The following is a 24,949-nucleotide window of genomic DNA, read 5'->3' as shown; positions in this document are numbered from 1 at the left end:
CCAACTCAGTCGGATACTGTCTCAGGGTGGGGTGCTCAGGTCTGTCTCTGATGATCATCTTTGTAGTGCCAATATCTAGAAACTCACTTAAAATAAGGAAAAGAAAAAGCCAAGATCTGAATGAAATGAAGAGGCTCTCGGAGCTGGGGCCATCAGCACAGGCAGGCCCTTTGTGATTGCATCTGATTCTGGCCTTGTCTGCATGGAGCAACATGCAATAAACCTCATTGCTTTTTCACACCTTTGGAGCCGAAAAGGCATGAAGTGTGTGTGTGTGTGTGTGTGTGTACCAGTGTGGGGGGATTGGCTATGTCTTGAAAATGGGGATGCTTTCAGTTTGCAATGCACTGGACCTGGCTTACAGGCAGAAAGTATCATGGTGCTTGTGCAGCAGCTCCTTTGTTATTAATGCAGGGCTAAACTCCCTGTCCTGCTCTTAACTCCTCACTTTGCTTTTACATACACATGCACATACCACACTCAACACCTGCAGTCTGTGGGATGAAGTCCTTCGTCAGATGCTGGAGGGGACCTGCCGATCTCAGTAAAGCAGCCAGAACCTTAGTGGGGAAAATTAGACTGTGTCCTTTCTGCTTCCCTTAGTATCATCATTCATTATCTTCATCATCACCATCATCCTCTGTTGGCTACTCACTGGAATTAAGGCTGGGATGATGCATAAAGGAGATAGAAAACAACCCCTTTGTGGCTCGTGTTAAGATTTAACTGCAGAGTAATAACAGTGTGTTGGGGGTGGGGAGAGGGGGGCGGTTGGGAATAGGAAACAGTACAGAGTTCATGTGAAAATTGGCTAGATTGTGGCAGAAATGACCATAATGAACTGCCCAGGTAGGCATGACGACTGCTGCTCTGAGTAATGTTGAAATCGCTCTTAACTCTGTGTGTGTGTGTGTGTGTGTGTGTGTGTGTGTGTGTGTGTGTGTGTGTGTGTGTGTGTGTGTGTGTGTGTGTGTGTGTGTGCGCGCGCGCATGTTTCCATATCCTTAGCAGCTCTAGTAGCACTTCAGTCTAGACCCTCTTGCTGTTTATCTTTAATATCTTTTCTCAACCTTTAAAATCAAAATTACTACTCACCTCTTCAAACAAAGAATTTTTTACCGTTTGAGTTGTTTTTTGTTCTTTGAAAAATGCAAATTATGCTGGGGTTAAGGACAGAACTTATATAGTGGCTTGAGAACCTGAGTGCCCCTTGAGAGATGCTGAGCACAGTTAACATACAGTGGCATCAGTGGAGACTGAGGTCAGTAAGCAGTTCATAGGATCAGGCCCATAGTTTGTATTTGAGCCTTATTCCATTGTAACAATTCCTGACCTATTCCTTTTTCTAAACAATATCTCTTTCCCCCACAGCCTATGATGAAGGAGGGAATATAAGCCTTAAAGCAGGTCTGAGACAGGGGCTCTAGGCAAGCAACCATGCTTGGCATTGCTAGCCCACTTCTGTTTGGAGATGCACACTGCTGGGGTACCATATAGCATCGACCAGCCTTTATTCTGAAGAATTTTACACTAGAGTCTCACTGCGAGGGCAGCACAGTATGGCAGCTCATAATGCTGAGCCCCCAGCATTGCTGGAAGGAAGCTCATGCTGCTTTTACCCACCCTCGTATTTCCCAGGCACTCCTCAGGAAGACCATTCTGCCCCTGCTCTCACCAGCATTGCCATGACACTGCTGCTAGGTGGGAGCTCATTTTGTTGAACTCCAAGCAGGTATTTCTAGGGCACAGCAGTTCAGAAAAAAAGTCTTATGCAATATTAGAAGCTCCTCTTGCTGTCATTACTTACTAATCAGTATAGAAATTGGGGTCACAAAAGGCCTTCAGAGGAAAGAGGAGGAGGAAGGGGGAGGAAGGGTTTAACTTCTGCTGTACTGGAGGGGATGAGTGTCCTGAGGTCATACCTGAATAAAAGAAAGAAGCCCATCCCCCTGTCCCTGTTTTGGGAAGGAGGAGCTATGTTACTCTAAGAGGGCGGTTGGGTCATGGTGCAGGGCAGAGGCACTCTACTGTGGTGGGTCTAGCACCCTGGGTTGCCTTCATGTCAGCCATAGTGCAGAGGGCTCTGCCTCATGCTTACCCATCCAGACAGATTCTCTGCTTCCTTCTTCCTTCCATAATCCTTGACACCTGTAAAAAGTAGGTGTCAAGCACTATCCCCTCTGAGCAGGACAGATCTGTACATGCATAGCCGTAGTCCCAGTAACTGTGCAGGGTACAGGTGATCTGGCTTGGAGCTCAGCTCAGACTCACCCTGCAGAGTGCGCAGTGCAGCTTGGCATCCGCTACCACTCTGCATAGGAAGGCAAGTAGGATCAAAGTGAGAAAAGACCCAGATCGTTTATCTCACACAGGGAAGCTTCAGGCCTTACCCTTATCCTGATGGGATAACGAAGCCTCTGTTTGCCCTCCCTTCTCAAGCCTTATCACACATAAGGATCACCCACCCTTTCTCCCCATCTCTGCTACAATTTCATAGACATAAGATTAGGCTTCTCCCTTTTCAGAAGTCAATTAAAAAGCTTTGTTTTTGTGTGTTTCAGATCGAAATGCTAGAGCACAAATACGGAGGCCACTTGGTCTCTCGCAGAGCAGCCTGCACCATCCAGACAGCCTTCCGCCAGTACCAGCTCAGCAAAAACTTTGAGAAGATTCGGAACTCCCTGCTGGAAAGCCGCATGCCCCGGCGCATCTCACTAAGGAAAGTCCGGGTCCAGAACTCTGAGAGCTTCTCTGCTGAGAAAGCGCTGGTGGAAGGGTACAACTTTGTGGGCATCCCCTTGGTGAGGTCCCCTTCTTTACCAGCCACCATAAGTGGGGCGCTGACCGAACTCGAGGACTCTTTCACAGAGCAGGTCCAGTCCCTGGCTAAATCCATTGATGATGCCCTAAGTACCTGGAGCTTGAAGACCATGTGTTCCCTTCAAGATGGCAGTTCATACCAGATCAGAGAGACCTTCAGCGCAAGTTCGATGCAGCCAAACCAGGACTTGGAAGCTGAATTAAAGGACAAAGAGAAGGAGGAGGGTTTGCTGCCAGACACTTTGCCTAAGAGCAGCAGCACCCTCATGATGGCCTTCCGGGATGTCACAGTCCAGATTGACAACAAGAACATCTCTGTCTCATCATCTACCTCGGTGTCCATGGCAAACTGTCTCAGCAGCAACACCCAGGCGGGACTCTCTCAAGCAGCCAAAATCGAAGAAAGCCCAGGGGAGGGGGAAAGAGAGGACAAAGAGACTCTGGCTGCCCTGGAGGGGTTACCTGAACCCAGAATCCTCCAGAACAGTCACACCTTCACTGAGGTGAACGTCAACACCAACGGGGTGGAGGGAGGGGGACCAGAGCAGGGACAAATGATGGTGCAGAAACTCCAGTTTGACTCTAACAATGAGACTGGGCAGAGCAAGGGCTCAGAGTCTGAAAATGCGGACAACTCAGAGCAGCTGAGCAGCAGCAGCACTTCCACATCAGCCAAGTCGGCGTCCGAGGTCTCTTCTAAGGAAGCACTGCAAGCCATGATTCTGAGCCTCCCACGGTATCACTGTGAGAACCCAGCCAGCTGCAAGTCTCCCACGCTTTCCACGGACACCATGAGGAAGCGGCTCTACCGCATTGGGCTGAATCTCTTTAACATGTAAGTGGCTAATGGAACTAAATCTTTTAATCCCTCACAACTTTCTTCATTAATGGTGACAATAGGCTTTGAAAGGCACTTGGACTGGAATCATCCCTGGTGTAATTCTTTTGTGTCCATGGGTTAGATTCCTTGGAGACTGCATACAGATACCCAGTTTACATTCAGATGTTTTGTCCACTAGGGTCCAAACTTGGGCCCTCGAATTGCCATCCCACTGCTCCCATGTACCTGGGAAATGAACCCACTGTTCAAGGGTACCATTCAGGATGTTGAATATTGAATCCTGGTAATTGTTCAGCAAAGGAAGGACACGGGGTTCTTCCTCCCTTGAGCCTAATAACAGAAGATGCTTAGCTGAGAATGGACCCCAAGTCCTGGTTACTCAGTGAGGAGCTTCTCTCAGTATGAACTGGACCCAGATCTTGTGCCTAAGAGGAGTTTAGCTAGCACAGGGTTAAGGTTTCTGCTGCTGCTGCTTTCCTTTCAGCAGTGTGGGTAGAATTTTAAACCTGACAGACCCAATTTAGTCATCTCAGTCTCTCACACATCTGAGGTTGATGTCCTGTGAATAAAGCTGTAGGTGTGAAAGCAAAGGCAAAGCAACCTCAAGACCAGAGTTAGATGAGGTAACACAAAGGGTCACATCTCCTGTAATCTGGATTTGCATTGAAGGAGGTTGAGTTTTTGTCAGGGCTTTTGGGCTTGAGAGGTGCCTCTTGGTGAGGCTCTCCTGACTGAAGTAAACCACAGAAACACTGGTCTTTGCCCTGATCTAAAAGGGCATTTTGCATGTGGTCCTGGTGATGTTAGAGCTGGGGCTTATACAGGAGGAAGGGGACAGTTTACCTGAGATGAGACTGATGGAATGTATTCTAAGTTGTTTTGCTTGGCTACTTCTTGGAGATGGGAACACAGAGAGGATGGACACCAGAGGCAGATGTGGGGCTCACCAGTCTGGTTATGCAGGTCTGTATGGATGTTTCACCAAGATGAGCCTCAGATGTGTCTGGTTCTGGACAAGTGTTCTCCTGGAGATGGACTCAGTGCTCATGTCTGTGCAAGTTAAGTGTTCGGTATTCTTGGACATGCCCATGTACCAATCTGTCTTCCTCTGGCTTATATCATGCATGGGGCTGACAGGTGAACTGAGGTGATGAAAAAGCAAGGCTGGAAATGCTTTTTCCAGTTCCTCCTACACTCAGTTTGCACATGTGTACATGATGAATCAGCAGCTCCTTGACTATTTTGAAAAGCAGGGCTGCAGTTTTCTTTTACTCGCTAACCCAGGTTCACCACATCACTTTAGAGACTGTGTGACTGGGAATTTTATGATAACAGAGAAGGCAGAAGCACAATTTCCTGGCCATACCCAGCACTCCCTGGTGATCAGTTTAAGAAATTGCTTCCCAATCACCTGTCATGGTCTGTTTTTTCTTGGGAAAACATTAGCTAGAGAGAGGGAAAGATGCTGATTTATCAGCTCTGGAGAGCAGTCTTCTCTTTATCCCTAGAACAGAAACTGCAAGGGAGGCAATAGGATAAGTTTCTTCACCAGAGACATAGGAGTGTGCCCCAAGCCTGACCCTATTAGGACTGAGATGGCAGTGCCTAGTATATATTGCCCATCCAGTCCTTGGTCTCACAGTTGACACTTACAGCAAAGCGACCATTTGGACTGGTAGGTTTTGTAATGTGAACACCTAACCACTGGGAACTGGAAGGAGACCAACAAACCCAGTTCACCAAACAGCATCAGTTGTTGGTCACCAGCGACCTGGCTTAGAGGAAAAAGGCTCCTCTTTGTTACCTATTCCTCCCTCTGCCATTAGTCCCCCCAGCTGTGTTTTCATTAAGCAGTCCCCTGGGAATACACTGATTACATTTTTACAGCAGCACCTTAAATGGTCCATGCTTCACAGTGAGGGGGTGGAATTCCTGAAGTGGAGAGCCTTGCATTATATAGTGTTGTTCTAATAGCTCTTTTTGTGTGTGGGCGGCTAGCAGCGTAGGCAGAGGGAAAGCCAGGAGGACTGTAGGAATCCCACAGCACAGACCAGTCATGCTTAGCTTCTTTGAAAATAAAGGAAAATGTCAGGGACCCAGTTCAGAAATAATATCAGCAGTGGAGTCAGATACACATCTGGGGTAATATAAAGGGGAGCAGGTAGCATGATGCATGGTATGCAGTGTCTGTGCTAAAGTAATGTGCATTTCACCTACTAGGATTTTAGGGGAAACAAGCTCAGCCTCTGGCAAAAGCAGTCAGAAAGTTCCTCTTAGTCAGTGGGAGGTGTGTGCACAAACATTGTATTATATTGCATTTATGGCCCATGGAGTGCTAGGAATTGTGTTGCATATTTTTAAGTGGGGCTGGTGGGAGCTCAGCTGCTTTAATTTACATCTCTGCCGTTTATTGCTTTTCCTGCACCATGCTGCTGTCTATATCACTGCATCCAGCCCTGGGACTTGTCTCACTCACATAGCCATAGTCATCTCAGAGCAACGCTGGAGTGAATCTGGAATAAAGCCATTGACTCCAGTGGAGTTACTCTGGATTCACAACAGTGTAGTAGTGATCAGCCTCTGGCACCGAGCTTCCTTGTGCTTTCCTACTGATGTGCCCCTGACATGCATTTGTGGCTGTACTTGCTACACTTCTTCAACACGTGCTGGACTCCAACATGACTCCTGAGGGGTGGCACAGTTGCTGCATTTTTACTCCATATTCCAGTCATGTTAAGCAGCCCTTGATGGGTTGAGCCAACCTAGGTTTTCATTGGCACACATTATAGAACTCCTATGTGCATTATTAACGGGCTGAGTTGCTGTCATTCCCCTGGGACAATCACATTCCCCAATTTATTGTGTTCATGCCTTCAGGTCCATGTATTTTTTCTGTCCCGTGAGATTCTCCTAGGTGGAATGAGCAACTCTCGGGCATGCTGTCCCATTCTAGATTTGTGCGAGTGGCTCACAAAAATCCCTACTCAGCTGGTAGATCTGAGCAGTAGAAGTCAGTGGGGAATAAGGCACACCCACATAACCATGCATTATGCTTTCTCCCCCAGGGAAAATGCTTGTGCAAATTTGTTCATTAAGCCTTTGCAGAGTTCCCCCAACAAGGGACTCATGACAGAAATGGGGCACTCCTTCCCATCTCTCAGCAGCCTGGATGAGAGACCCATGAGGAATCTGGAAATCATCCCAGCATTTGCTGATTCTGCTGTGTCTCTGACTGACGGCACGAGCACGATCTGCTAGAGTTCATCACAACCGCCAGCCTGCCAAAGGGGGTGAGGGAGAAGGGACAGAAAGAGAACCTCCTGTGTGCCCATGCATATATGCCAAATACAGACAGGCACACTCCTGCACATATGCTCAGGCACATGCAGGACACACAAACACAGCCACTCAGAGAAACCCAGACGTGGACACAGAAACATACCTGGGATGGACACACACATAACAGCACACGACCTCAGAGGCATTCACCTACACCCTCTTACATGTATCCACAGAATTGCACCAGCATATAAACACATGCAGACACATAAAAAGCACTCAGAGACACACGTCATGGAGAGTTCTGTACGTAGACAGAGACAAACAGGAACAGCAAAAGACTTACTGAGACAGTCAGGCTTGCAAAAACACACACTCATTCTGAGAGAAAAGCTCACTCAGACATAAATGCATTTACGTGGGCAGGCACAGCCATGCTCAGACAAACACAGATGGAGAGGCACTTTCAGATAGAGGAGCATGCTCAGATCCCCATATCTGCATAAATGCGCTCTCACACGTACATATGCATATGCACCCATGCATGCACATGCATACACACATATGTGCACTTGCACACATAGTACATACAGACTTCACCCTGAGATGGTTAATAAGGGGAAGAACAACAGAAGAAAGATGGGAGGAGACGAAGGAGATGTTATACCCCCTAGAACGTCCTGGGATAAAAGAAATGAGACCAGTCAGCACCAGGCTTAGCTGAAAGAGAAAGTGTCACTGAATAGAAACAGTAGAGTGATGTTGTAGCCATAATGGTCCAGGAATTATGCAAGAGGCAAGGCTTTCTTAGGGTGTCATCCTTTATTGGACCAACTACATAATTCTAACTCTATTTAACAAATCTAACTCTATCCCAATTATGCAGTTGATCCAATAACAGATACCACCATAAGAAAACTTTGCATCTCACTGAATGGAAAGAAAGAAGGACAGACAGGGGGAAAGAGGGACAGGGAACAGACTCGATTAATTGAGTCTGCTCCAACATGTTCTAATTAGAACACCAACAAGCTGTATGTTTGTATGGGGCAGGGAGGGGATTAGTTCAATCTCAGTCCAAACTCAGTCTGATTTAGTCATTCTCAGAGGAGTTCAGCCCACCTGTATTTATTCATCCCTATCTGCCCACTTTCTGTAGAGTTGTGGTGTCTTCTGAGCCCCTTTATGTACCACCTTCTTCTATCACCTCTTGGCTACAGAGTGGTGGGATGAAATCCTATCCCCATAGAGGTAAACAGCAAAATTCCTGTTGACTTCTAAAGGAGGGAACCAGGATTTCATCCTTGTCATCTTGGTGGGGTAATCCACAGCCAACTAGTTTGTTATCCCATCCTCTCCTCTGCAGTGCAGACCTGCATTTGGATGTGCTGGACCTGCTGATGTTCCATGGGCTGCTGATGTCTATGCTAATGCATGCTTTGCAGCCACCTACCCATATAAGCATGTCCAAAGCACCTCTAATCCCACCCTGATGTAATAATTTCTTCCCATGTGCCCCATAGGATAAGGAATACAAGAGAGATGATTCTGAACTCGCATAATGTAACTCACAGGCGTCCTTGGGAGTGACTCCTCCAGTGCTCAGAATCAAAGTCAGGCTTGAAAGGTTTACACTTGGAGGAATGAGAGGATGGGCACCCACATTCTCCGGAGAGGTGTGGAGGGGGTGGACAGGGGCCTCTGAGAGGCAGTCCTGATGGAGAAGAAGGGCAGTCATGAGGAGATGGGTAGGCATTAAGCTTGCTGTTCCAGGTGCTAGTTCAGTCTCATGAGCTAGTTGCAGCAGAGCCTCATGTCTCCAATGGAAGGGGAGGCTCTAGCATAAAGCAGGGATAGGTGAAGGTGGTTGGTGTTTCTGGGCAGCAGGAAGGCTAAGTATTAATGGCAGGTGTGGCAATCTCTTCCTTTGCTCGCCTTTCATTGACAGGGAGCTCATGCAGGCCCTGGCTGTCATTGTTATCAGATAGGGAACTGATAGGACCAGTCCAAGTCAGTCTGGCCTGAGGAGTGAGGAGTGGGGGAGGTTATGTCCCATGTGTGTCACCCTTGGTGGGTTCTCACAGTTCGGTCAATCCCTCCAGAACTCTGCAGGGTGCCCAACAGGGTGGCACACTGGCAAGACAGGTACCATGGGAGTTTCCAGGGGTGTTATCATCAGAACCAGTTCCACTTCCTTAACCTCTAACACAGTAGGACTCAAGAGGTTTCTTTCCTGAATACTGGCTTCACTCCTGCCCACCACCTGGCTGGTGACTCGGATCCACTTTAATGGGAGGAGAGTTAGACAGACTGGCTGTCCCAGGGGAACTGTCATCACATTGCTGCGAGGTGAGAGATGATGAGGCAGAGGCAATGGAGCCCTGAAAAGAGCATCCAGACTCACCTCTTGTGTCCTTCCCTTCCAGAAATCCAGACAAAGGGATTCAGTTCCTGATCTCCCGGGGCTTCATCCCAGACACACCCATCGGGGTGGCACACTTTCTGCTCCAGCGCAAGGGACTCAGCCGCCAGATGATTGGTGAATTCCTGGGCAACAGCAAGAAACAGTTCAACAGGGATGTCCTGGAGTAAGTGAAGATGTCCCTCTACTCCCTTCTCCACAGCCCTGCCCTCCCCTTCCCATCTTCTCTCACCCTTTGATTGAATGGGCCCCACTCCCTTCTGCCCACTCCTCCCCCTCTGTGAGTTTGTCCCCTCATCTTCATTCCCTCTGTCCAAATCTGGATTCAGCACAGCCCCTATGCCATCTTCAGCCCTAGTGACTTGAAACTGTTGTCCTTGTCTTTCAGCTTCTCCTTCCCCAGGGCTCTTCTGGCTGGGCCAAGTACAATAGCACCAGGCTTATTTCTAAGTTTGCACTGGTGCAAGGGCTTTGAAGGGGGTAAGTCTGGGGTGAGCAAGAGGAAGATCAGAGCCCATGATTCTTTCAGATATTAAAGGAATACCCTGAGGCACTTTTTGGAAAGTTTTAGTGGACACCAGGGCACAGGGCATACCATCCTATCATTATGGACAGGGTGACTTGTTCTCTTCCTGCCCCTGTCACTGACTCTCACTACTGGAGCACAGGGCTTAGCCTCCATTTTTTAAGGGGATGATAAATCTCAAGTCTGAATCTGTTGGTGTTTCTGAAGTGCTCTGAGATCCTTGGTCAGGTGACTGTAGAACACCTGTTCCTACTGAGTTCTGCTCACTTGTCCAGTTGAACCCCTGGCTCCCTGCGTTTCCTCCTCAGGTACTGAATCCTGCTAGGCTCCACTGATCTTAGCTCTTTTTTGTTTCTGTGAGCAATCTGTCTCTCAGACAGCACGTTCCCCTTCTGTCAGGTTTGTGCTTCATCCTTCAGATTCCTTTTGCCATAATGCTCTTCCAGAGCCAGGCTCTAGCCATTCATGTCCTCCTCCCCATCATAGTCTTCAGGATTATTACCAATCTGACATTGAGCCTTGCTAGGCCTTTGAGCAGTAGGGCTAGGAAATTCAGTGATTCTCAACCAGAGTGATTGCCCCTTCCCAGTTGGCCCAGGTGACTTACTTGGACCTCTGCTTCTTCCTTAGCTCTGAACAACCTTTTGTCCTACAAGTGAGGGATAAGAAAAGAGAGTGTGGTTTGCATTTAGATACAACACTGGTCTCTGCACTATGGCAAACGTGACATCTGAGATGAACAGCATTAGGAACAAAGGAGCCCCCACCCATCTGACAATCAAGGCAGTGGGAGACAAGGTCACTTAGCACCTTGTCTCAGGAGGTGCACACTGTTGACAGGATTAGGGCCTCAGACAAGTTTCCTCTATTACCTTGTGCCATAGTTCTCTGAGGAGGTTTCCTTCCATGAGGTTTGAAAGGTTGTACTAAATATCTTGTTGTAAATCATAGGTAGGTCTGAACCCCAGGGCCATGAATGTGGACCCCCATGTTTCATATAGGGTACAGTGGAGTGGAAACTCAAATCCAATCTCCCACGAACTTTGGTGAAATCAGGCTCCAAACTTGGGTCTGAGCATTAAGGCTTTTCTCTTTTGTACATCAGGGTTATTTTTTTTCTGTTGGTACCTGACATTGATCCTGCCTTGCTTTTAATATACTGGGTATATGCCGTATATTGATCTGGTCATAACTGAGATGCATGTTCTCTCAAATATTTTCATATTGAGAGCACAAATAAAAGTAATTCCTTCTCTCTCCAGCAAATAATGTGTGGGCTGCATCTCCAGACAGATTCTCTGTTGATATCCAAGTGCAGCCTCAGCACAAGAAGTGAGGCTGTTGTGATAGCAGTATCTTGATAACTTCCTGCCTTCCCTACACTCTCACCGTGTCTTCGTCTCTTGGAAAAACAAGCAGTGTGCCAATGAAAAGGGTTCCTACTGCGGAGCTCAGGCTCTGCCTCCCAGCTCAAATCTATAGTAGATGTTGTGTTTTTAAATTATATACTCTGGGTTTTTCATTATAACACAAGTGCCTTGGTGTGTTAGTGTCCCTGGGCCCTGCCACCCTCACTCACAGTTAGTGCTCCAGTGGGATGTCTCAGTGGTGAGTCTCACTGCATTCAACAAGGGGGATGGGGTATCTTTAGCTCCATTTTACAAACGGGAAAAACTGAGGCACAGAAAAGCTAAGTGCTTTCCCAACATCAAATCAGTCCAACTCGTTGCTCAGTGGTGTAAAGCAGAGCATTTCCCTTCAAGTTAATGGAGTTGTACTGGTATAAATCAGAGGATAATTGGCCTCACTGAGTCCACAGCAGAATCTTTCTCCTCCATCCCAGTCCCTCGCTTCCTGTATTAATACAAGAGTGTTAGAGCACCAGTGATGCCCTGTGTGATTGTTCTTCTATGAGCGTGCTCATTGCCTCTGTGCATCAGTGTGTTCCATGTCTGTAGCCTGCACAGACAGGCTACATCTATATAGTGCTGTCAGCAGGACAAGTGACCTCCCTCTTTCTCTTAGCAGAAGCAGCAGCCACTTTGTTATGAGTGCTTGTGGGGATGGAGGACAGGAATTGGTATTGCTGCTAGCAGTACCATGCACCCTAGAAACAGCACATTGGTGCTGGCTGTAGACATTAAATGCACACACATCATCACACACAGCAACTCTGACTGTGTGCACTGTGGTAATGGCTACTCATACAAATTACACAGGCCTGGTTTTGGAAATCCAGCCCCTTGTTGTTTCAGAGGTATCTCAATTATTTATGCAAATTCTTGTGTTAATTTAGCTGTAGTTTATACAAACAGTGCTTGAAAACTCATGTCAGAAATGTGTACTCTAAGTGTTGTTCCTGTCATAGGCAGGTTAAATTAGCCCAGGCAAATAAATAAATAATAGGGCAGCCTTTAAAACAACCATGAAAGTCTCCAGCCTCCCTCATGCACTTCCCTGTCACAAACTCCAGCCTCAGCATGAAGCCCTTACTCAGGAAACTCCTGTTGGCTTCAAGGGACATTTTAATGCTCTTAAGTTCTTCTAGCTGACACTGGGTGAACCACCCAATGCCTGTTTCTTTAGTCATATAAAGAATTGATAATTGTGCAGATACATCTTGCACCGTCCTTTAAAAACATGACTTCTTCCACGTATGTCCAGCAAATGCAGGCAGATGCAAGTGACAAGAATGTACAGTACAGCTTACATAGATATAGGTGTAAAGATCTTTATAGTGCATGATGTCTGGTACATTTCTTGTGTACTGCGCTCCCACTGCAAGACTTCCATGAGTCCCTACAAGGCTTGGCATTGCAGTTTGCCTTTCATCCAATGAAATTTCTCATCTAATTTCCTTTTATCTAAAGTATGATCAATTAAATGGTTTCTAGGGAACTCTGTAGTTTTTGAACATGCTGGGAGGAGTGGGGGAGGATTTTCAAAAGCACCTTATTTCACATGGACAAGTCCATAGGACTATGTGCCTAAGGACTTATTTATCCAGGAGAATTTAGCAACGTAATCTACTGGTAAATGTCCCCATGTAGGCAAGCTGAAAATTGCACCATATGCCCTCATTCCCTCCTCAACCAGACTTCCCAGCACATGTTTGATAGAAGGGGATCAATGATCTCCCATTGGAGCCTATTCCCATCACACCTACAGTCAGGCAACCAGAGCTACTAGAGAACATGTTGTGGCCCATTCTCTTCTACACAGCCAGACCAGGACTAAGGGTCTAGAGCTAGAATCCCAGCATGTGTTGTACCATGTGGCCACTAGACCACCGGTCTGATTCCAGCCTGTGTATCAAATGCCTGTGCATCAAATTCCAAACACATCCCACGTGTGTGTGGACTACACTAAATAAAATAGGTTAACACATGTTTTTAATACAAGAAACGTTCCCGTTCTTTCTTCCAGGCGGTCTACGTTCTTTCTTCCGTGCCCTCTAAATGTTGCATTTTGCCTTTAGTGCTTTCATTGTTTCATTATTTTCTTTTTCTCCTTCATTCATCCTTTTCTGTACACTTTCATTCTTTCCCTTCCCATGCTATTGTCTTAGGAATTTCATGCGTCCCTCACTCATTCATGAGCTAGCTCACATGATCCCATGCCATGAACAGAGCTGGCGTGCCACTGCAGCTAGCTGACTTGTGCTCTGGGTCACAGGATTTGGGGAAGGTTAGACATGGCTGTCCTGATTCATTTGTTTTCAAAGGAGGGGTTTTTTAAATGTAGGAGACATTGTGGTGAATGGGGGCAGGCTGTTGACAAGATGTAAGCACTGGGTTAGTTCTGACGCATTCTCCTTACAGGCGAGCTGCTCTCCTCATTGTCAGATGCATGTTGCCTTCCCTTTCTCTAACAGGAAGCAAGAGGACAAGGGCTTCCTCCTGGGAGATGTAAATTCACAGCTGGATTCACACAGAGGTGGCTCTTTTCAAAGGAAGTCCATTTGCTATTTTACTCGTTAAACTCTCTTCGGATTAGCAGAGGGTTCACCCCCAAAACACTTCATCCTGAGGAGTTAACTTCCCTGTGAAGAATCCCCAGGAGCTTTGCAGTACAGGTGGATCTGAGTAGTGACTGTGTAACAGCTTCTTTGCTGGAGGTGATCCCACAGCTTCAGTCTATCTAAAGAGTAATCATGCCTTGAGGATAGAGGAGACAAGGGTGCCTCTGTGCCTTCTTTGTGGGAGCAAAGCCATAGGCACAGAAGATGAAGAGACCCAAACACAGCACAGAGCCCATTAAAAGGGCTCCTGAGAAAATGCCCTGAACAGAAAGCAGATGCCTTTGTACAACAGTCTTGTATGTAGTCTACACAATCTTGTAGTGAGGCACAAGTCACATAATCATGTGTGCACTTGTAGCCTCCCTTGTGTGGGATCAGCTGCCTCCTTTGGGGAGACCTAAAAGATGATAACCACTGTGCAACTTTTCCCACTGAAAATGAGCTAGTGTCCAGCCTCTTGCAAGGCAGAAGAGCTGGCATGCAAAGCACAATCTGAATCATGCCAGGGAGGCTATACGTGTGGTGTTGGTGTCTCACCACCAAGTGTGCTGGCATGCACAGTGTGACCACATGAATCTGGGAAGGGCCAAAATGCACGGCACAGCTGGTCTTCTGCAAAGACTAGCACCAAGCTCAATGAGGAGGGATAACCTTTATAACCTTATCCCTTGGGTGAGGACGACTTGTGCACCTGGCCCAGTCCCCCTGTGCATGGAGGGCAGTGTGTTTTGCATGGAAGGCAGTGTGTACAGTGTGGCATCTCTGTGTGGGCAGGGCTGGCACATGCCATGCAGCCTTCCTTTGTGCGAGTCGAACTCTTTCTCCCATTTTGCCCCGAGGTTGTGTTTCTTTTTTGGGGAAGGGGATGTTATTTATTCATATCTTTGTGTCTTGTGGTTTTAAGAGTTTCCACCTGGCTGCCTCTCCTCAGCTGCTTGCGTGGGCTGCAAGTTCATTACAAACGCTTTTAGTTGCAGCCCCGCTCCTGCTGCATTGTCACCTGAGTGGAAACGCTGGAAAATAGGTCATTGCACTCAGCCGAGCAAATCCAAGGCCTGCACAGCACAGCTGCTTCCTGCCTTCTCAGAACTCTCTCACCATGAGTCTCTATGGCTGTGATTAGTCCTGGGCAAACTGCTCACGGCACAATCATCACTAGCATGATGCCTCAACATACATCCTGTGTGCCTCTGGGCATGCTACTTTGGGGCACAAGGCCCACAGGGCACTAACTCTGACTTGTATAACAAGGAAAAGTTATCTTATTAACTGCCAGACCCTGGGTCCTACCTTGGTCAGTCCCATGGCACCTGGAATCAGATCCCCTGTGGGTGTATGACACTTGCATCCTGGGCTCTCTGTTATGTCCCCAGTTGCTGGGAGCTTCTTGATTCAGGCACAGAGATGAGGTTCTGAGGCCCATGCCTATCACCTTGCATGCTTACATCTGCACCACCTTGACCTCTCTGGAGCATTGAATAAGTTCCCAGTGTCAAGGACATGCTAAGGAGCACTGTATGGACACTGAGGTTATTGGCATGTGCCTGTGCCCTACTGTAACAAATACCTGAATTCAAATTCAGGATGTAGCACAGGTGAGTGGGCCTGGTTCACTAAAGCACTCCCCAGCACAACCCTTTGATAGTGTAGATGTGCCCCCAGAGGCGAATCCCCACCATGTACTGGGATGATTGCAATTCTGCATGGACTGCAGGATCTTTTCATGACTTGTTTCAGAGTCCTAGTTGATGAGGTATCTGGAGGGGATCTTGTCAGGCACTTACGCTGCCCCCCACTTCCTTGCCTCTCTTAACCAACTGGCATAGTCACCTGTCAGGTGCAGTGGTGCTATGTTGGAAGAGTAAGCAAGATCCATTAGTTCTGGTGAATAAAAGCAAGCTACATGATCTCTCACCTGAACCCAGGGAACACAAGGTCAGCTGGTGACTTAGCTAGGTTAGTCAAGGCAACTCTGGAGAGACACGTGACCCTCCTTGCTGCAGTTTCATGAAGAATACTATAGAGTCAGGTACCATTAAACCAGCATCTAGACATGACAGCTAACACTTCCTAAACACCACAGGAAGCTCCACTGGGACCTAAGTAAACCTAGGAGACAAATGAAGTGCAGGACTAGTGGAATGTTTGGAAGGCCGAGCTGTCCCCCCTGCTAGCCATTCTACCAGCCCTCTGTTTCTCAGTGTGTGGGACATGCTCCTTTGGCAGGGGGCAAAGGACCATGCAGGAAGGCACCTACAAACCTTGGCATGGGCTGATCCAGGATTTTGTGAAGGGGGATGTGTGGAAGCAGTAACTAGGGCTGCAAGGGTGGTTGCACACCTGCTCCCAATTTCTTCCCAACCTCCTTGGGGTGGACAGACTATGCTGCAGGAGCAGAAGCCAGGGACTTTTTCTAAGTCCCCAAATCAGATAAGAATCTTCCCCCTGCTCTTGACACCTCCTCCCCTTTCCTCCATGCTCAGCAGCACCTCCCCTTCCTTTCCCTCCCATTCCCCCTTCCCCACACACTGCTTCCACTGTCCCCATGTGCCCTGGGGGCTATGTGGGAGCTCCAGAGCTGCTCCTGCACCTCTCTATGTAGGGAGCCAGGCTCAGATCTGGAGAAAGCCAGTGGCAATAGTAACGGTGGGTTCTCCTCCCCATACCTGCTCCAGGGCTGGCAGGAAACACACAGGGGGATTAGGCAGGGAGGTGAACCTACACACTACTGCTGTCTTGGGATGAGCTAGGCTCCACACACAACCAAGCTGGAGCAGGGTAGGAGCAGCTTGGGAGCTCCCCCATACTCCTAGGGCTGCTGGGGACAGCAAGAACAGTGAAAGCAGCTGGTGAAAGAGTGGAGAATGGGAGGGGAGGGGACATGCCATAAGCACAGAGGGAAAGGGACAGGGGAATTCTTACCTGATTCAGGGACTTAAAATAGTCCCTGTCTACTCCTATGGTGTGGTCTGAAAGGGGGGGCAGGTGTGACTGTGCCACTGCAGCCCCTCTGGATCCTCCCCTGGCCCTTGAAGTTACCTTCCAGAGACTCAAGTGAAAGAAAAGTAAATCTGGACCTTGAACAGTTGTGAAGAAAACCTTTAAAATACAAAGTGAGTGTAACCAGTGCAGCAAGACCTACCTGCTTTCACTGAGTCAGAAACAATAGCTCTGAGGTGTGAATTGAACCATTTTTTTCATAAAGTGCTAATTTACTTGCTAGTGGTGGCACCTGAAAAAAGGAGGCACTTATTCAAAGGGACTCCATTACTCAAAGCACCTGCACAAGGAGAGGAAGTGTGATGTTCTAAACTAGGGGTGTCAAACCCACTCTTTGCCCTCTGCTGGATCTGGATTGTAGGGGCTGACCTGGGCTGGATCTTTAGGGGCATGTAGCATCTGTAACTATTCTGGTGTTAACAGTGGGGGTCTGAGGCCAGCAGCAGCAGACCAGCAGTGGTGCAGGCCCCGGGGTGGTGGCACAGGTCTAGGGAAGTGGCATGGGTCTGGTGGCAGCAGCAGCCTGGGTCAGGGAGTGGCCAAGCAGGTTGGGCAATGGCAGACAAGGGAGGACTTTTTCTACACAGCTCTCACTCACCCTTCCTCTGCTGATGGCCATGTCCATCAGGGCTAATGGACCCCAAATTCTGCAGCAGGCCATGTTCCACCAGCCCCACACCCCAACTTTGAGTAGCCCGATGTCACAGTTTTGTGGGCCAAAATTAGTTCACAGGCTGTATGTTTGGTCTTAAAGCAAAGTGTCTGGGGAGGGCTGTGAATGATAAGTTAGTGGTGGTAGGTAAGAGACATGTAAACAGGTTAAGGTGTGCAGACCTTAGGCCTACTTCATGGGATTGCAGGCCACAGGCTGGAACTGAGTCTTGAAGAAAGGCTCAGCTTTCATGAGTTGGGAGACAAAGTAGAGATGCTGCAGTGGCAGATCTATTTGGTTCTCTATAGTGTCCATCCCATCAGCAATGATAGCAGGAGTTTTCATTGCAGTTCAGTGCAAGGAAATGTAATGCACTGGGCAAGGGGGTTTTTTTGGTTTTTTTAAATGCTACATCTGCAAAGGTGGCTACTGCTATGCACCCACTAATGATTAACCAGAGTAAAGCTTCTCTTGCTATCAAACCTAAATGCTGAGCAGCAAGATGCCTTGATGTCCTCCCTCGGGACAATGAGTGCAAGTGTTGGAAAAATAAAAATAACAAAAGGAAGAGAAGGCAGGAGAGTGAGAGAGAGAGAGAGAGAGAGAGTGTGTGGTGGGGAAGTGGGGGGGGGGAGAAAGGAGGAACAGACATGAATTCTCTGTTTCTATAAGCCATTTCTGATTGTTTTTGTGATTCATCTCTTGAACAGAAAGACCCTTTTGAGACACCAGCCCCACTAATTTTTCCCTCTCTTTTCTCTGTTCCTTTCTTCTATCTATGTCCATACTGTGTTGAGAGAGAGCCTGGGTGATGTATTTTGGGAGGGTTATAGGAACCCAGGCATCAGATGCAGAAGGATCATGGTCCCAAATTCAGCAGTGAGTCTTACCTCAATTTTATGCAAGATTTTAGAAGACCTTTTGAAGGAAAAATATGGAGATAAACATAAGATGGGATAAATGCAGTCTGAAGGTTGATAGTCCAGACTAACATGACAACTTTCTTTAATAAAAAAAAGATTTTCTAGACAAGGGAAATGTGGTGGATTACTGTGGACTTCACTAAAGCATTAGATATGGTGTTACATGGGAAATCATAAGTTAGGTTACAGAAGATGCAAACTAAAACAAGAACTTCAGGGTGAATAAGGAACTGGCTCAAGAGAAAATAACAACAGGCTATGCAGAAATGGGAACTGTAGGGCTTGAAGGGGATTCCTAGTGGAGTCCCTCAAGGATTGGTCTTTGCACTGATTCTGTTTAATATTTTCATTAATGACCTGGAACAAAGGATGTCACAAAGTTGGAGGGCAGTTCTCATTTGGAACCTCATACAGGAAGTACTAGATAATCAAGAGAATGGCATTAATAGAAACAGGATAAAATTGTATAAAATAAATGGCAAAGGTATCCATTTATAAAGTCATTACAGGAATCTATGCTACAAGGTGGGAAGTAATTAATTGGAAACAACACAAGAAAGAGAAAGAGCTGGGTTTATTAGCTGATCATATGATACAATCATGCACAAAGAAAATTCAAGTCTCATATGTCCTATAATTGAAGTATTTTGAGTAGAGATAAGGAAGCATTAATGTCATTGAACAAGGCCCCCAGTGAGACTAGTGTGTACAGTTCTGATTATCTGTATTCAATAAAGATGACCTCAAATGGAAACAGGTGCAGAGAAAGACTACTAAAATCTTGGGCAATATCATATGAGTTGAGGCTGAAGAGCCTGACTTCATTTAATCTAGCAAAGCAAAAGCTGAAAGGAGATATTGTTCTCTCTAAGTACATCAGGGAGGTAAACACCAGGGAAGGAGGTGAGATTAAGAACAATGTTGGCACAAGTTCATGGGCATAAACTGGATGTGAATTAATATAGTCTGGAAATTAGAAGGTGTCTAACCATTGAAGCAGTGAGGTTCTGGAACAGATTTCCATTAGGAATAACAGGGCAGGGGGGCAAAAAGCCCAAGGAGTTTAAGATGTAATTTAATCAGTTCATGAAAGGCATATGGCATGTTGCCTGCAGTAATAGTGACTGGACTCAATAAGCCAAGATGTCTCTTCTAGTCCTTTATCTTTGTGTTCCTATAAATCAACTCAGCAATTATTTATGAGGTGGAGTGGCAGAAACAGAGAGTGCGGTGGTTGGAGAGAGTGTGTGTGGGGATATAATGGAGAAAACTGTCTGAAGAGATGAGAATGGGAAGAAAAAAAGACAGAGGAATGCAGGTTTATGGGGATGGACTGATGGGAGATGGTGGAAAGAACTGAAAGTTGTTTATTGAATGGCAAATCAATGGGTGAAGAGGAGAGTGAAAGCTGTATTGATGGGATGTATAGATAAACTGCTGTCTGAATAAGGGGTGCCTTGGACAGGAATGAGTGATATGGGACAAAAGCAATATAGATTGATGGGGGATGAAATCAGAGGTTGGAACTGAGAGTCTCTTATGGAGGTACAGAGGGTGCAGGTTGTTCAGGTGAGTGATGGAAAGATGAAATGATTGGAGGTGGGACGGATGCTCAGAGATATTATGAAATTGATATGAATGGTTGTGTAACTGATGGAGTAGATGGAGACAGGTAGAATGGATGGGTGTTTAGGGTAACAGGTGCACTAAACTGATTTGCATCACTAGTATTTGTATGAATGAGCAAAAAGAGTTTTACATGGCCTTGGCATGTTGTGCAGCCTTCGTATGCCAAGCCTCCTGTTCCCTATTTCCTTCCAGCTGGCTTTGATCTTGAAAGAGATGGATGATATTCTGTTACTGCAGTATGGGGTGAGTGAGGAGGTATCAGGAGGGGAGGGATGGCGAAGGGAAATGAATGCATGAGAAAACAGTGGACACGTGAAAGTGTGGGGATAACTGGGTGGAAGTCTGGAGCAAAGGAATGGAATGGATAGGTGGGACAGGTTGTGGACGAATTGTGCAGTGAGTTAGTGAATGGGTGTATTGAGGGAGATCTATCCGTGTGTAAGGGATGGCCAGTAGACTGGAGATCTATGAATAAGTAAATAAATGGATATTCACAGGAAATGCTCACCTGCTGCAGACTCCACCGGAAGTTTTGTTGGGGTCATTGTCCCTCTCCATGTCCTGTAAAAGTAAGCAGTTTTCAGGGTTTAGTTGCCTCTCATAGTGAATTAGCACTGTTTCCTTGGCAACTCTAATTCTCAAGGTGTCAATCAATAAGCTTGCTGCTGGGTCTCCCCAGAGAGGGTGTTACTGTTGGGCTAATGCTAAAAGAGGTTTTGTTTCTTTCCCCTTAGCTGTGTGGTGGATGAAATGGATTTCTCAGGCATGGAGCTGGATGAAGCTTTGCGGAAATTCCAGGCCCACATCCGTGTTCAGGGAGAAGCCCAGAAGGTTGAACGGTTAATTGAGGCCTTCAGGTAAGCGCATGGCTGCGATTCAGCACTCCTTTAGCTGTTTGAGGCCCTGCTGGCACTGAGAAGACTGGACTTGAGCAGGGTGGAAACAGACATGGGGCAGGACATAGGTAACAGTGAAGGGGTGACGAGGGAGTGACAGAAAGCAGGGTAAATATTGGCTGATGGGCAACTTTGGGCAGTTCCTGCTATGGCAGAGCATCTCTCTCACTGGAATTAAGTGGCATTCACAGTGCAAAGCAAAAAAATGTTTGCTAGAAAGATAGCATGAGGTTCAGAGCACGCAGCATCTTGGGACCAGGGGGAACTGGCCTTTACATGGATGCCCTGGAGGAAGAGCATACAAGGAGCCTTCCTACTTCCACTTTTGTGACCCACACACCTCCACACCCAACTGCAGCCCGGCACTTAGAGAAATACCATGAGGCTCATCTCAGTGCCCTCCTAGGGGTCCTATGCCCCTGAAAAGCTAGATGAGTGATGAGGTTGTAGCCTTGCTTCTCCCTTCCACCAGCCTGTACAGAATTTCTGAGGCACAGGTCCCCAGGGGGCTGTATGACTAGAATTTAAATGGCACAGCGTGGTTGTGATGGATGAGCCCATTAGTCCCTGTGAAGTGAAGGCAGATGTGGCGCAAGGGAGGGATGTGCTTCGTCGTGAGGTGGTTCTATTGAAAGGGAGCAGGTGCCATAATGCAGGGGTAGATGAGTCTTTGATTTGACAGTAGAATACCCATGACAGTACATGTCTGTTCATGCCTCCCTACTGCAGCCAGAGATACTGCATGTGTAATCCAGATGTGGTCCAGCAGTTCCACAACCCAGACACCATTTTCATCCTGGCCTTTGCAATCATCCTACTCAACACAGACATGTACAGTCCCAACATCAAGCCTGACCGGAAGATGATGCTGGAGGACTTCATCCGCAACCTGAGAGGTAGGGAGCTGCTCTGCCTAGTTTCTGACTCCAGGCGCTCTAAATCCTGCATGTGCCAGGGCTGAAGCTAAAGGCAAGCCAGGCCTTCTTCAGCCTAGGCTGTTGCTCGCTATGCCCCAGTAAGTGACCGAAGCTTTGAGATGGAAAAGACCTGGTAGGTCCCAGCTAGTCCATCAGCCTGTGGAGTCAGTGCAGATTGTTCATTACAGTATATTCTCCAGCAATCTTGTTCAGCCTTCTCTTTTTATGGTTTCTACTGCTTTTCTTGAAAGTTGTTATCACAGTTTATTATCTCACACTGTTTGGAAGTTGTCCATGCAATTCAAATTTTCCTTTGCTCAGTGCCATTGTATTTACATCTTGTGGGCTCACACTAAACAAATCTTTCCCCTCCTTGTTGCTTCAAATATTTGAACAATGCTTCCCTGATGTTTAGTCTTTCTTAATTTAATGCTGTTATTTTTTAGTTCCTCTGCATCATTTTGGACCATTCTAATTCATCCCTGGCCTTCTTGGTATTCACACCCTTAGTCTCTTATCTTGAGTCTTGCTTTAGTTTTCACCTAACCAAGCTGCACCTATACATTTCCTCTTAATCATCTCTGATGCAGGTCAGTGCCCATGATCTATTTTGTTGCTCTTTCTTGAGTTTCTTCCTGTCTCAGTAATAAGTTGCTGAATGCATATTTTTAGTTGTGAATCACAACAAGCTTATACACAGAGTTGCTATTACCTCACAGCACCATAATATGATGCCTCTGCAAATGCAGCTGAAAACTGCTTTGGCCCATTTTGATATCTTATCCCCCTACAAGCTCATGTCCAATTTGCCATTCACTTTCACCTCTAGCTCTGCTGCTTTCCATGATCCCATCTCCTATTGATTATCTAATCTTCAGCTTAATTTTCTCCATATGCAGTTTCCCAAAGTTAATCTCATTTTATTTCCTGTCCAGGTTTCTAGCCTCCTTCAGCTCCTTTGTATTGCTTTTCTGTCCTCTTGGCTGTTCAGAACACCTTCTACTACACCATCAGCTACAAATTAGATTAATATGTTCATTATACCCCCCCTTCCAGGTCATTAAGGAAAATGTTACATGAAACTACACTTAAAACCTTTCCCTGTAGTAGCTCACTATGTGTCTCCCTGAAATTCAAAACATTGTTCTTTAGCATTAACTTTTTACATATAGTCCTTCAGCTGGCTTTTAGTTCGCATAACAAGGTATTTAGTCAGCTTGAACTTCCATCATGGCCAGCTCATAATAGACTGTGCTCTGCCAAATCCACAGGAGGAACATTACAGGCAGGACTGGACAGTTCAGCCCAAATAGGACCCCAGTTTCAGCCCCAGTTTACAAGCATCACCTCAAAGTGTTACAGCATTTGGTCTGCGTTCACAAAGGTGTCAGCCATGAAACCAGGAGATGATGATGTATTTTTATAAACACACTGGTGAGTGTGTTGCAGCTAGTGTGTGGTCCTCAAATCTGAGTATGACAATCCCAGGAAAGTGTAGATGAATGGGAAGGAATTAAATATAGAACGGTATAAAGGGATAAATAAAGAACAGTATGAAGGGAGTGATTATTATGAGGGAAAGACTGAAAGCTTCATAGGAACAGCTAGGCTGTGGGAAAGCTAACCATAAGGATAAGTTTGTCTACTGAGGTCTTCAGTAAGTACCTGAAGGCTGTGAACACCAGAGAGGAGGAGAAGAATTACACAGGATGATCTGAGGCACTATGACTAGGAGGAATGGGATGGAATGAAGACAAAGAAAATGCAGGTTGACTATCGGGATGATGATGCAGGTTAGACTGTGGAGCAGTCTCTGAACAAAAGGGGTTGAAGCCAGCAGAGGCATTTAAAACTAGATTAGACAAAGTAACTACTAAAAGCACAGCTGGACTCAGTCCCACATTTGCAGGAGTAGAGTCTGGATCCCTAAATAGCCCCTTCCACCTTTAAAGTCTATGAATATACAAAATCAATTCAGGTTTGCTGCTGAATGGCCCGAGATATATGAATATGAAATTGTGGCTATAAAACCTAAGGGAACACATGGAAAGAAGCCACCATGCAGAGCAGGGGAATAATGAAATCCTCTGCATTATCCTGATGTCTTCCCTTCCGGCTGATGTATAAAGCCTATTATATCAGAATAGAAGACAGTATAGTAGCAAGAGATGATTCCTGTCTCTGCACCCTCCCCACACTGCCTAGATGTGAAGTATAAAGCAGACCATCAACTTGTGCTGGGGGCCACCAGCTCTTCCCTTTTGCTCAGCCTGCCCTAAGTTCCCCATGTTTTGCAGGGGTGGATGATGGTGCTGACATTCCTCGGGAGCTGGTGGTGGGGATCTATGAGAGGATCCAACAGAAAGAGCTCAAATCCAATGAGGACCATGTGACCTATGTCACCAAGGTGGAGAAATCCATAGTGGGGATGAAAACTGTAAGTTCTTGCCCTCTGCCGAGAGCTGCTCCCCCCTGCTTCCCTCACTCCTGCAATCTCCTTTGTTTCTCCTCCCTTCACTCCTCTTTTTGTTGCCTCCTTATGCCCTCCCTTCTTCACTCAGCCTTCTCCTGAAATCTCTTCTTTCTCTTCCCTCACTCCTGTCTGTCCTGCTGCCTTCGTTCCCTCTCTCCTTCATTCTTAATTGGTTTGGGTCTCCTTGGCCAGAATTTGGCTTAGCTGGTGCACTAATTGCCTGGCCAAGAATCTCATCACTGGCCCTGCCTGCTGATGCCTCAGAGATAGCTCCACAGGGCTTCAGAGTCTCTTTCAGGTCTTGTGAGGACATCAGAAGCTCAAGTCTGACTGAGAGCAGTCTAGCTCAACTCTCTAATGAGTTCCCTGAGGACTGCAGGGTTAACAGAGCCCCAAATCCAGAGGTGATTTCCTTCAAAGTCACCAGTGAGTAATGCAAAAACACACCTTTTGGCCCAAGCTGTGCAAAATAATTTGCAGAAGGAAGGGCCAGAAAGTTACAAACAGAAGGACAAGCAGTTGTGCACACTCGGCATAAACCAGACACATG

At 46.8% G+C, this 24,949-nt stretch overlaps 1 protein-coding gene across 4 annotated transcripts in view; it reads left to right on the top strand.

Annotated features, from left to right (window-relative positions):
• The window catches only part of IQSEC3 (IQ motif and Sec7 domain 3), an 88,594-nt gene that overhangs the window by 53,809 nt on the left and 9,836 nt on the right, over positions 1-24,949 (top strand). For 2 of the 4 annotated variants that reach the window (XM_025209062.1, XM_025209063.1), the window contains 5 exons: positions 2,562-3,655; positions 9,367-9,528; positions 20,848-20,970; positions 21,739-21,905; positions 24,224-24,363. In XM_025209062.1, coding sequence (XP_025064847.1) covers positions 2,568-3,655; positions 9,367-9,528; positions 20,848-20,970; positions 21,739-21,905; positions 24,224-24,363 — 1,680 coding nt within the window. In that variant the 5' untranslated portion in view covers positions 2,562-2,567. Of the gene's footprint in view, positions 1-2,561; positions 3,656-9,366; positions 9,529-20,847; positions 20,971-21,738; positions 21,906-24,223; positions 24,364-24,949 lie in introns of those variants that run through there. The other 2 variants (XM_025209065.1, XM_025209064.1) reach the window with 1 other exon arrangement.

Source organism: Alligator sinensis, unplaced genomic scaffold, assembly GCF_000455745.1.
Source record: "Alligator sinensis unplaced genomic scaffold, ASM45574v1 scaffold659_1, whole genome shotgun sequence".
Classification (NCBI taxonomy): domain Eukaryota; kingdom Metazoa; phylum Chordata; order Crocodylia; family Alligatoridae; genus Alligator; species Alligator sinensis.
Note: the sequence above shows the minus strand (reverse complement) of the source record. Positions and strands in the feature narration are given on the sequence as shown.